This window comes from Molossus molossus, unplaced genomic scaffold (assembly GCF_014108415.1).
Source record: "Molossus molossus isolate mMolMol1 unplaced genomic scaffold, mMolMol1.p scaffold_m16_p_13, whole genome shotgun sequence".
Taxonomy (NCBI): domain Eukaryota; kingdom Metazoa; phylum Chordata; class Mammalia; order Chiroptera; family Molossidae; genus Molossus; species Molossus molossus.
In genome coordinates this window covers 48,741,742-48,755,326 of record NW_023425348.1, presented here as the reverse complement: position 1 = coordinate 48,755,326, position 13,585 = coordinate 48,741,742, and the positions used below count along the sequence as shown (strand labels likewise).

The 13,585-nt window shown below is 38.4% G+C and overlaps 1 protein-coding gene across 1 annotated transcript; it reads left to right on the top strand.

The window, feature by feature from the left end:
* Window positions 1–10,197: 10,197 nt before the first annotated feature.
* On the top strand, window positions 10,198–11,142 carry LOC118628448 (olfactory receptor 51I2-like). Its single transcript, XM_036259418.1, has one exon. It carries the CDS (start codon window positions 10,198–10,200, stop codon window positions 11,140–11,142), a length of 945 nt encoding a protein of 314 aa, XP_036115311.1.
* The last annotated feature ends 2,443 nt before the right edge of the window (window positions 11,143–13,585 follow it).

Genomic DNA, 13,585 nt, shown 5'->3' with positions numbered 1-13,585 from the left:
CAAATAAGATTCTATCCAAGGGGTGATAGTACACCTGTCCTGTAACATTAGATATTTGGTTCATTCACATAAAACTGTGATCTTTCTGTGAATAATCTATATTAGTATGAGAAAAATATTTATTGTTATTAGCATGTTCAAGAATCTTAAAAAATACTACTACATATAATCATTCTTATCATCTGCTATTTTCTACATTCAGAATTCATGCTTTGAGTTCTATGTTCTAAGCCCCAAGCTAAGAATTTAAGCATTTTCTCTGTCTAATCCTTACAGATTCATCTCCCACCACATCCTGCACACCATTTACTCTCTTTTGTCCACATACATCTAGAATTTTTTCTTGCCTCTTTTTTTTAGTGTATGCTATTCCATTCACTCAAGGATCCCCTTTTCTTTTTTACCCCTTTAGTTTTTTAATGGCAAGCAAGTGTCTCTGCCTCCTAGAAGCCTCCTCTCTCTAATCTAGTCCTTAGTCATCTTTATATTTTTTATTCATCCATTATTTTGCAAAAGTCTGTGGAGCTTGGGACTATGTCTTTACACAGTTGTAACACAAGATGGCTATATCTGTACCTAGAAATTTTGCTCAGTGTTCACTAAAAGGTTCTATTCTGATAACTCTTAATAACATACCATTGATGTCTTGCCTTAATGTCATGTTTTACTGACTTAATCTGTATTTATAACATGTCTGTTCAAATGACTTATTTTTGTATCGCATCTATAGTGTTGATGAAGGGACTAGGCAACCTGAATATGCTCCAATGCCTCATGATTAAATAACTATTGTTTTTGCATACATGATGGTACTATGAGAGAAAGTAACAGATGCATCAGACATTCTGACTTGAGATGCAGCACTGCCAACTATGGTAAAGCCAATTCAGTGTATGGTGTGCCCACTAGTGCAATGGTTGGATTAATGCTCTCATCAGAATGTCAACTGATGATAGAGGCAGATTGAGGAGTGAGTGGAGTGGCCTGGAGGTCACCAACAGTATACAGCCTGGAAGAGTGAATTACTTTTTGTTGTGGAGAGCTAGTATTATGTACATCCTCCTTCAATAATGTCATATACCTAAAATAATCCTTTGTAGGGTGCCTGGAATTCTGAATTTAAGTCCTGATTCTATCACAACAGTGTTATATGGCCTGGGACAATTACTCCTTCTTTCTGGGAAGTCTCTGTGTATAAAAAGCAACAGATTGGTAGCTACAGAATAGTAGCAGAGATGTAAAGTACAGCATAGGGAATATAGTCAATATCATAATAACTACGTAGGAGGCCAGGTGGGTACTTGAAATATCAGAGGGACAACTCTGTAATCTTCATGATTGTGTCTAACCTCTATACTGTACATCTGAAACTAATAGAGAATAATATTGACTGTAAACTTTAACTAAAAAAAACCCAACAATTAAAAAGCAACAACTCTGGAATTCTAGTCTCAGCTTTTCTACTATTTACTATTTAGCATTGGTTAAGTCTTATGACCTTTTCAAGACTCAATTTTCTAATTTCTAAATTGGGAATGACAACACCTGGCTTACTTATCTCACACAGTTTTTGTGTTTGAGAAAGAATACAGTAAATGGAATTAAAAATTTCAGACCCCCAAAACAATGCCCTCTTCATTTTTATAAGTTCCTTGTCTCATAGCTGCATATGAGAGTGATACAGAATATAATAATCATACTCACCTCTGTCTTGCCAAGAGGAAGTCCAAGTTCAGATAAGTGAACTGATATAATCCAGATCACAAAGCCTGTTACTGTCAGGACTAAAATTAGGCCTCAGATTTTCTGATTTAACATTTGGTGTTTTCATCTCACTTAACTGTACATTTGTATGCCTAGCACTTAAAATCCCACCCCTCCTTTTTTTTTTTGCAAAGGCACTTTAATGTCAGTAACTAATGTAGCAATCACTTTCTACATCTGATTTCCAGAGACAGAGAAAAGTGGGGAGTCCCTCTGATTTGTCTGGAGGTCCCAGCCATTAGAGATGAGAAGCTTGGACAATGGAAAGTGGAGGGTTGGAGTCACTAACATCTGCTCTTTCCCATTTCCCTGGCCTATTCCTGCCTACAAAAGAAGATTTCAAATGGTAATTGTAAGGAAGCTGCTACTCAGTGAGCATCTGGGGATCAGAATGATTAGGTACAAGCAAGGCTTTTTTCCAGGGAAATGAAGACAGTGAGCTGGAGCCCCACTCTGGGTGGAATAGGGCATCTGCCCAAATTCATCTCCCTCAGCTTTGTGTCTGGGTCCCTATGATGGCCAAGTTTCTCAGGTCTCCCTCTTAGACCTAGACTTTAAGAAATGAACTCAGTTCTTTTTTTCAACAGATTTTTGAGGAATCTGATTTCAAGAACATGGCTGTGTGAGTAATGGATGCTTACAAGTTGAGCATACTAAGGTTGGAGCTTGGTGACCCATGTCATATGTGAGTGTGAAGCTGTGTGGGAGGGTACATGGTGCAGTGACAGTTTGTACAGTTGTCTATCTGAATGCAATGATTTGTTTATGGATGTGCAAGCTGTGATTTTGTGCTGGTTATATGGGTGTGGTTTGGAGGATAATTGTGTCTAAGTGTTGATATGTCTGGGTGGAAATATGTAATCTGTCCTCAATTTTGTGAGCCCAGTGAGTTTTCAGTTTAGCTCTGAGTTCTAGCCTCCTCTGGTCAAGGAGCTTAGTAAGTGAGGTTATTTATTGACTGTCTGTGGAAACTCGGGTGTGAAAACCCAGGGGGTCTGCTCTAGGGATTTGAGCCATGGTGCTCATTTTTTTAAGGGAGAGAATAAGGAGGGGTTGAAATGGGAAGGGAAACTGTCCACAGAGAATTCTCAAGAAAAGTGGAAATGAAATTTAGTAATTTTATTTCTCTTCCCTGCTGTTCTCTTAATTTCTCTCCTCTTTCTTTCTCTTCTTTCTTCCTTAATACTGTGCATTTCACTAAATGTTCATAACATTGTAGGTCCATGGTATTCTCTGTGCATAGGGCATTACTGATGCTATATACAAATAGGGTGACAAGAAATGTCAGTGGGAATGCTTTTATGCTCTATTGTCTCATTAGACTTCATTTCACAAAATTAAAGTTGAAAGTTAATTAAGAATGTCAAGAGTTTGGAAGCAGAACACTGAAGGAAACACAAGAGCTTCTGAACGTGGGCCTTGTGCTGTTGCCCAGGTGTCATGCCCACACAGCTAGCCCTTGGATGAACAACATCAGTCCTCTAACAAGATCACTTTATATCCTTTGACATTAATCATACAGCAAATTTTTGCACCATAGATTCCTTCCATCAAAGGCTTTAAAGTACTCTACTCCTTTTCCTGGTACATACAGTAGTCCCCTCCCTTATTCATGATTGATATGTTCCAAGACCCCTATGGATGCCTGAAGCCATGGATAGTACCGAAACTCTATGTATGCTATATTTTCCCCTATACATACATACCTGAGATAAAGCTTTAACTATTCTTGAGCTTTGGAGCCATTATGAAGTAAAATAAGGATGATTTGAACACAAGCACTGTGATGGTGCAACAGTCAATCTGATAACTGAAATAGCTACTAAGCGACCCATGGGCAGGTATGTATATAGTATGGACGTTCTGGACGAAGGGATGATTCAGGTCCCCTGTGGGATGGTGCAATATTTTGTCACACTACTCAGAATGATGCAATTTTAAACTTATAAATTGTTTATTTCTGGAATTTTCCATTTAATATTTTTAGACCGCAGTTGACCAGAGGTAACAAACTATGGAAAGCAAAGTCACAGATAGGGGGAGATTACTGTACCTATATCCTCTCATATTAATTCAAACCAATAGTCTTCACAGTTTTTGCCTGGATACTTTCTAAAATAATTTTGAAATAGCATATGCTCCCTCAAAAACATTTAAAAACATTTAAAAATTGTCATTTAATATCTAAATCGTAGAAAAGAATATGATGTCCAGTCTATTGTAAATATTTATATTTTAAAGCTGCCACCTAAGTTTTTTAATTGTATTCTGTGGAGCCTTTTTTTAGAGTGATGAAAATGTTCTAAAATTAGATATTGATGAAGGTTACACAACATTGTAAATATACTAAAAACTTAATTAAATTTTATGGTATATGAATTATATATTAATAACCAAACTTTCAAAATAATAGAATTAGGACCCTGGGCAGTGTGGCTCAGTTGGTTGGGCATCGTCTTGTGCACTGAGAGGCTGCTGGTTCAATTCCCCGTCAGCGCACATGCCGGGGTTGTGGGCTCCACCTCCAGTAGGGGGCGTGCAGGAGGGAGCCGGTCAGTGTTGCACTTTCACATGGATCTTTCTCTCTCTCCCTCTCCCTTCCCCTTTCTCTAAAAGTTAATGCACTATTCTTTAAAATAAATAAATAAATAGATAAACAAACAAACAAACAAATAAATAAATAAAAGAATTATGTAATCATTGAAACTTAAAATTCTCTGTGATATTGTAGATGAAGCTGATGCAAGCACTGGGTCTGAGTAAAGTACAGAAGAAGGGTTCAGGTTGTCTCCCAGATCTTAGCTGATGACTGTTGGGGAAAGCAGAAGTTTCAGTCACAAGGGTGAGAGAGACTAATTTTAGCTTCTTTCCTTTCCTCCTTTCTTCCTTTCCTCCTTTCTTCCTTTCCTCCCTCCCTTCCTTCCTTCCTCCCTTCCTTCCTTCCTTCCTTCCTTCCTTCCTTCCTTCCTTCCTTCCTTCCTTCCTTCCTTCCTTCCTTCCTTCCTTCTTTCTTTCATTTATTGATTTCAGAGAGAGAGAGAGAAACGTCTATTTCTTGTTCCACTTATTTATGTGTTCATTGGTTGATTGTTGTATGTGCCCTGATCACTGGGGATTGAATCTGCAACTTTGGCTTACTGGGACGATGCTCTAACCAACCGAGCTACCTGGCCAGGGCTTCTTTATTTTTGAGAGAGTTTGCAGAAAGACATATAAAGACAGAGAGACATTCAAATAGGAAAGAAAGCATAAACAGAAAAAAAAAAGAGAGAGAGAGAGAGAGAGATGGTAATGATTAACAGATAGATGAGGTATGTTCCAGGGTCTTTGTTGGATAAAAATTATTAGGTGTTCTGAATACGTTTGGTGATTAAATGAATGGTCTATGTTTGAATGTGGCTCTCAGTGGTATTATAACTTTGAACCTCACTCAACCTCTGGGTATTTACTTTCCTCATCTATAAAATGGGTAGAGAGTACTTTCCTTTAAATTTGGTTGATTTGAAAGAGACAATGCCCACAATGTTTTTGAAGTTAAGGAAATATTGTGAACACCGAGTATCATTGATGTTTATATTTCTGTCACCTTCATTCTAGCCAACCCTACATTTTGGCTTTTGAAAGTCCCCTAAGAAGAGTTGCTCTGGAGTAGGGACTTGGCTAGGGGTAAAGAAAGCCTGGAGCTGAAGGTCAAGAAGAATAAACTATGTTCCTGGTGTGCTATTTACTAGCACTGGGATCCTTGGCACTCACATTCCTCATCTGCCAGAGGTTTCTTAGGACTAATCTTTGACAAGATCTTAGGAGCCAACAAGCATGGTAGAGGGGCATGTAGGCCCTGCTCAGGTGGAAGGAGAGGAGAGGAGGTATTGCCTTGCCCTTTCAAACAGGTCTCAATGGCACATGGGAATAGACAGTAAGAGGCATCCACTGGGATTCCACTGTGAAGAGCCAATCCCACAGGGTTTGGTGTTGGGGGAATTGGAAGAGGTAGGCTATTATGGCTTACCATAGCCCCTCCACTAATCAGAGGAGGGCAGTCCTGTAGGACAGAGCCTTTACCTTGTGGGATCTGATGCTATTTCTGGTAAGTAGTATCAGAATTTATTTGAATTGCAGGACATCCAACTAGTGTCTGGGAGAATGGGAAAATTTACCCCACCCCACCATCCCCCTAAAACTCACACAGGGGAATCAGTCCCAGACCTTTAAGATGCTTAGCAAAGTGTGTGGCACAGGGAAGTTTCTCTACAAACAGTTGGAAAAAGAGAGAACAAAAGTATTGCATTTAAATAAAAAAAACCATGGTATCCAAATAATAAAAAAAAATCTTCCTAAAATAAAGTGTAAAAGGCCCCCAGCAAACAAATATAGAAAAAGAAAAAAAAAAAAATGTGATCTAGCAAATAGGATATCAACCTAGAAAAGCAATTGAACAAGGTTCCTTGAAACTGGCTGTATAATAGAGCTGGGGAGCAAGTGATCTAAAGAGAGCAAGGGACAGGAGGGCTTCCTTCTAGAAGTTACCAAGGGGATTAAGAAGCATGTAATGAAATGCATACACTGAGCTGTTGTGTTTCCCTAGAAGTATCCTAAACTAGCATATTAATTGTTATACTTATTCATCTACACATTCCCACGACTAAAATTGTGTCTAATGTTGAATGAAGGACTCTATTTATAGCTACGTTTGCTAAGATATACCTTACATCATATACCTTTAGGGTAGGGATTGTGACCTTGTAATAAATAAAAAAGAGTATTTTTTTCATAAGGGAAAGTTAAAAGAGATCAATTTATGACAAAGAAACAACAGACATAAAATTCAGACAAATCTCTGTATTGATCAGGTCTTGGGTGATTTCCTGCCTTTCCCGTGACAATCAGGGTGACTGTGAGAAGATGTAAGAGTGTACTAGGCAATGCACTGAATCCTACATTCTCAGCATGGTTAGTCTCAGACAAACATCAGGTATCTGAGAAGTTCTTTCTACACCCAACTTCTCTTATTGCCCTCCCCAATCCCGTTCAAGTATGTGTCTCTGGTTACTAAACACTACTCCTTTCAGTTATATCTCTAGTGTTTTTCTAGAAATGAGTTACATCCATTCAATAATTTATTCTTATTGTGTTTTACACTTCAGTCATTATCCATTCCCAGTTATTTTAACTTCAGGACCCAATGTTCGTGATTGAAACACAAGCATTACCATCTAGTAAGTGCTATATGGCAGCCAATAAGCTAAATGCTTTGCATTTAATCATCCCAATCATTCTAAGATGTATGATTATAACGTTTTTACAGGTGAGGCAGTGGAACTGTGTGTGGGTGAGAAACGTTCTCAAGGCAAGTGGCATATCCTAGACTCAAGCTCAGGTCCATCTAGCTCAAAACTTTGCCAGCTAATTTGTATTACTTATGCTGTCTCCCCTCGCAGGTGTTCAGTAAGCATTTGTGAAGAAGACAACACACTGCAGCACTCTCAACACCTTCTGAACCTGGGCAAATACTTTCTATAATTTAATTTATAATTATACTGTGTGTGTGGTCAGCCACAATGTACCAGTGCTTCTTAGCATGTTTGGGGTCAATTTCAAGGATGGTCCAGGTAAGCATTTTACTTTTTTAAATACATTCAGATGTTGAAATTAATTTCTATGTGGCTTAAGCATTCTTTATGGGGTTCAGTATTTCTTGCGGATATGGATCATAGTTATCTAGTAAAAAAGCCATAAGCTAAGTTAGAAGAACTAGGTTTAAATATTCTGCCACTAACAAGCAGTAAAAATTTGAGATGTCTTTTCTAGGCTCTAAAAACCTCTTTTCTAACATGAGGAGCTCCATAGAATAGTCTTGCTATTCCCTCTAGTTCTTATCCTTCCTACTCCTGTGTGTGAGCAATGAAATGTAAGCCAGAGAGGTGTGGAGCACTGTGGGAGCTTCGTATACCCAGTAGGCCACGAGCTCCTGGCTGTAGGAGCTCAGGGGATTTCCTAGAGGCAACCTTATATTGCTCAGGCCAGGAAGTTGGTAGCGGTAACTGGGGACTATGGCAGGGCATGCAGGACCCCCACTACTGCTCTCCCTTCCTCTGCACCTTCCATGCCTGGAGCTGTCCCAGGTAGGTAAATTGGGGTGTCAGACACTAGACTCAGGCCTGTGGCACTCTGCCTCTAGTTTAGAAATCCTGAGTGTTAGAATATGACAATATAAAGGAGGAAAAGCTGTTCCTAATCTGAGTCAAGTTTTTGTTTTTGTTGTTTTTTTTTCTGCATGTTTTCACTTTTGTTACCTTTTCAGGTCTATATTTTCTATCTTTAGCCTTTTTTCTCTGAAATCCTGCCGTGCTTTTGGCTTCAAATCATTACTTTCCCAGCAGAGACACCCTATGAGGCTATACTTTGGATATAGATGCCTTGGTGTGAATAAGCAACCCCACACTTTTTTTTTCAGAAAACTCTGGCATCAGGGGGTACATGAAAAGACACTGGCTGCTTGGAAGACAGCTGGCAGGACCTTACTTGGTGCTAAAAGACTCTAAATCGAGGGATCTGCGTATTGCACACAGAGGCAAACAAAAACATTTAGGAAACATTTCAGGTAGGAAAAAAAGCTAAGAGGTTCTAAGAATATGGAATGGAGAAAAAAAATGCATCCTGAGAAGAAAAGATAGAGAAGTTCTGATGCAGATGAAAGAGCAAAGGCAGATTAAAGGCTGGATGTGAGGGTGTTGGGCAGGCTTTAGAACTCAGAGTTGCAAAGTCTTTGTTCCAAAGAGTTTCACAACTGTCCACCTGTGGATCTACACAGCCTCTTTAACTAAGTTTCTTAGAATTTACAATTTACAACAAAGACAGCCCAAATCCAGAAGAGATCAGTGACTTACTTAGTATATCTCCTGTTTAGTACCTTGTACTAATCATGGTCGGGATTGAAACAATAAACGAGTTAGGGCTGACTTCTTGTGGGCTGTGAGTCAGTAGAAAAGATAGGACTTACACAGTTATAATGCAGGGCAGGTGGAGACACAGGTACAGAAGGAGATGCAAACCTATAGTTGTGAGAATGATGGGAGAAAAGTTACCTCCACTGGCAATGACCAGTCAAGTATTCACGAAGGAGGGCACCATTGATCCTGGGGCCTTGAAGATGGTTTGAATGGATATGCATATTCTGGGCAACCTCTGGGAGTTGAGGAGCTGTGGTTTATGTTTGGATAACAGCAAATAGACCTATCTAGGTATCTTGAGATACAAGAAAGAACATTTTGAGATCTGAGACCAGAAATATTGATTTGGTACTGATCACAGAGGGCATTCAGTGCTATGCTAGTGAGTTTGGATTTCTAATCAGAACAATTCCAGTTTTAGATTTGTCTTTAAAAAATAGTAGTTCTACTTCAGATTAGAGAATGAAATAGAGAGAGGCAAGCGATTTATTAGGAGGCTGTTATTATGGTAAAAGAGTGAATTTTCTTAGATCTGAAGTATGAAGTGCAGGTCAAAGGAAATGAAGAAAAGTGCTGATAGAGGCACTTTGGGGTCATCACCTTCCTCAATTGTTACCCAGTTTAATGTAGAATGTAAAGAAAAGGAAGTCAGTGGTGTGTTTGGGTTTTGAGTCTCAATCTTACGCACAATGATGTTATTATTTACAGAAATGGAGAACACAGATGAGAAGCAATTCCATGGTATAGGAAAATGATTATTTTTATTAAGTATTTCTTAGTACTTAATGACTATTATCAGTAAATAATTATTCCGTTCTGAAATAAAGTACTAAACATATTCTCAACAAATTAAGCTCTTTAAGAAGAAAAGTAATTCCATAAGATGAATGGGTAGAAGGATGAAAAGATGAGTGGAAATACGGGGGTTAGCGCATGCAATGAATGTCTGGAAGGTTATCTCTGAGTATGGATATCTTTCTTTTCACCATTCTTCTGTCCATATGTATGGAGGAACTGAGAGTCTACAAAGGAGTGAAAAGCTGGGGAGTCATAATAAGGTAGGAACTGTTCAGCAGTCTAAGAGGATGGAAAGAAGAAAACTTAATGGTTCAGTAAATGAGTAGAGTGCCCAGGAAGAGGACAGAACAGTTTTGCCTTAGATCTTGAACAAAGTTATGCCCATAGATTGAAAATGAGTTCATAGCTTTAAATGTGAGAATGAGCAAAGTGGCAACAGGTACAGGTATAAAGAAAGGCAACATAATTTATTTAGCTAGATAGATCAACAGAAAACTACAGCAATTTCATAAATATTGGTGACAGTGAGAGACAAGAATGAGTGATTTGGTGAACAAAATCGACTAATGCCATAAAGTGAGGGGCTGGATGGTAAATAAGAGTCTTAAAATATTAGGCCATTGATAAAACTGTATTTGTCTTTTTTACAGGATAGTGGTCATAGAATCTAAGAAACAGTTCCAGCATGGGAGAGCACTTCCACAACAGCTCAGAGCTACCTCCTTTCACCCTGACAGGTCTCCCAGGGATGGAGACCTTGCAGCACTGGATATTTCTGCTTCTTGGTACCCTCTACATTATCTCCATTGTGGGCAATGCCCTTATCCTTTTTATTATCAAGGAGAAGCAGAGCTTGCATCAGCCTATGTACTACTTCCTGGCCTTGCTGTCAGTTAATGACCTAGGTGTGTCTTCTTCCACGCTGCCCACGGTACTGGCCACATTTTGCTTTCACTTAAAGAAGATCAGCTTTGATTCTTGCATGGCTCAAATGTTCTTTATTCATTTCTTCTCCTTCACAGAGTCTGGGATCCTGCTGGTTATGAGCTTTGACCGCTATGTGGCCATCTGTAACCCACTGCGTTATGCCACAGTGCTCACTGATGCCTGTGTGGCACGTATGGGCATGTCTGTTATCATTCGCAGTTTCTGTATGGTTTTCCCATTGCCTTTCCTTCTGAAGAGGTTGCCTTTCTGCAAGGCCAATGTACTCTCCCATGCTTACTGTCTGCATCCAGATCTGATCCGCCTGCCCTGTGGTGACATTACCATCAATAACATTTTTGGTCTATTCATTGTCATCTCTACCTTTGGTCTGGATTCTGTACTCATTGTCATCTCCTATGTGCTCATTCTGCGCTCTGTTCTTGCCATTGCCTCTTGGGAGGAACGGTTAAAGACACTCAACACATGTGTGTCACACATGTGCGCTGTGCTCATCTTCTACGTGCCCATGGTGGGTGTGTCCATGGCAGCTCGTTATGGCAGGCATGCCCCACAGTATGTGCACACACTCATGTCTCTCATTTATCTCTTTGTCCCTCCAATGCTCAACCCTGTTATCTATTCCATCAAAACCAAAGAGATTCGTCAGAGACTTTTCAAAATACTGCTGGGAACCAAATTTTAAGGATGAATTCTCATGAAAGGACAAGACTCTGGGTTTATTTACTGTTATTCAACAAATTTGAGTTTTCCAGACCTATTTTGAAAAGGCTTTTTAAATCTTCTTTTGGGCACTAACCTACTATTAGGATTCCTGCCACCAAATGTTTAGTAGAATCCTGGCACTAGTTAAGACTCAAATCAACATGTTTTGGCAAGCTAAACTGGGTCATAATTTAATAAAACACATTGGCTTAATTTTTCTCTTTTTTAATTCAAAAATGTACATCCTCATAATTAGTCCCCAAATTTGTCACAATATGTTTTTAATACCAGTGTTCAAAGTGAATCATTATAAAGAAAACAACTCATTACCATGGAAATAGTGCCACAATGGGTGAAGGATTTTTTCCCCAGGATGAAGGAAAGACAGTTTTAGTTTTAATTCTTTGAGGAACTTCCGTACTATTTTCCATAGCAAATTTACTCTTTTATATTCTCGTCAACAGGTGTAGGGTCCAGATTACTCCACATCACTACCAACACCTGTTATCTTTTGCTTTCTTTTTAAATTTTTTTAAATTAATTTATTTTTGTTACATATTTTTCTTTTTTTCCCCCTGTTGACACCCTCCTCCTGATCCCGCCCACCCCTCCTCACAACATTGTTGTCCATGTTATCTGGTTTATCTCTTCCTTCCCCTCCACCCCTTCCTCTGAGGTTTGTCAGTCTGAACCCTACTTCTATTTCTCTGGGTCTATTTTGTTCATCAGCTTATTTTGTTCATTATATTACACAAATAAGGAAGATCATGTGATACTTGTCTTTCTCTGACTGGCTTATTTCGCTTAGCATAATACTCCATGTCATCCAAAAGATAAAAGATCTCTCTCTCTCTCTCTTTTTTAATCCTCACCTGAGGATATATTTTTCATTTATCTACAGATAGAAAAAGATAAAAGATCTCTCTCTCTCTCTCTCTCTTTTTTTTTAATCCTCACCTGAGGATATATTTTTCATTTATCTACAGATAGAGCAGGAGAGACAGAGGGTGGAAGAGAGAGGGAGAAACATTGATGTGAAAGAGACACATCGAGTGGTTGCCACCCACACGACCTGGCCTGGGGCTGGGGACAAACTGCAATCAAAGTACGTGCCCTTAGCAGGAACCAAACCAAGGACTGTCTGGTCTGCAGGTTGATGCTCTAACCGCTGAGCCAAACCAGCCAGGGTGAGATCTCTCTTTCTTATAGCTGCATAGCATTCCATTGTGTATATGTACCACATTCCTAGAAGTGGGATCACTGGGTCAAATGGCAGTTATTTTCTTATTAAAAACCATATTGACTAGTGTAAAGTGATATTTTTTGTGTGGTTTTCATATGCATTTTCTTGATAATTAGAGATATTGAACATTTTTCATATACCTATTGGCCATTTGTATGTCTTCATTGAAAAATGGCTGTTCAACTCTTTAGTCCATTTCAAAAACAGGTTATTTGTTCTTTTGCTATTAAATTATAAGTGTCTTATATATTTGGAGATTAACCCCTTATCAGATATATGATTAGTAAATATTTTCTTGCATTTCATAGGTTGCCTTTATTCTATGTTGATTGTTCTCTTTGTTGTGCATAAGTTTGATGCAGTCCCACTTGTTTATTTCTATTTTTGTTGCCTGTGCTTTTGCTGTAGTAACCATATGATACATCAATATCACTTTTAGGTTTTTATCCAAAATAACTAGAATAGGATCTCAAAACTATTAGCTCCTCCATGTTCAATGCAACACTACTCACAATATTCAAGGTGTGGAAACAACCTAAATCTGCATCAACCAATAAACAGATAAAGAAAATGTCCTCTGTATATATACAATGGAATACTAGTCCAACTTTAAAAAAAACAACTCTGTAATATGCAACAACATGGATGACCTTGAGAATATCATGCTAAGTGAAATAAGTCAGTCACAGAAAGACAAATACTTCGTGATCTCACTTATATGAGGTACAGAGAATAGTCAAATTCATAGAGTCGCAGAATTAAATGATGGTTATCAGGGGCTGGGGCAGGGATAAATGAGGAGTTACTAATTGATGGGCATAAAGCTTCAGTTAAACGAGATGGATAAGCTGTAGAGATCTGCTGTGGAACATTGTACCCACAGTCAACAATAGTGTATCGCACACTTAAATTTTTGTTAAGAGAGTAGTTCTCATGTTAAGTGAGATAAAATAAAATAAATTGAATAAAATAAGATAAAATAAAATAAAATAACTGTATCAAAAGGATAATGGTTAAAATAATATATATGCTACAATAGCTATAGCTATGAATGTCAATCTTTATTTCAATGACACACACTGTCCACCCAGCTTTAGAATGAGATAAATGTAATATACATTGCATATACATTGTATTATGTAATATAACTTTCATTAATAATAACATTTGGTAAATTAGG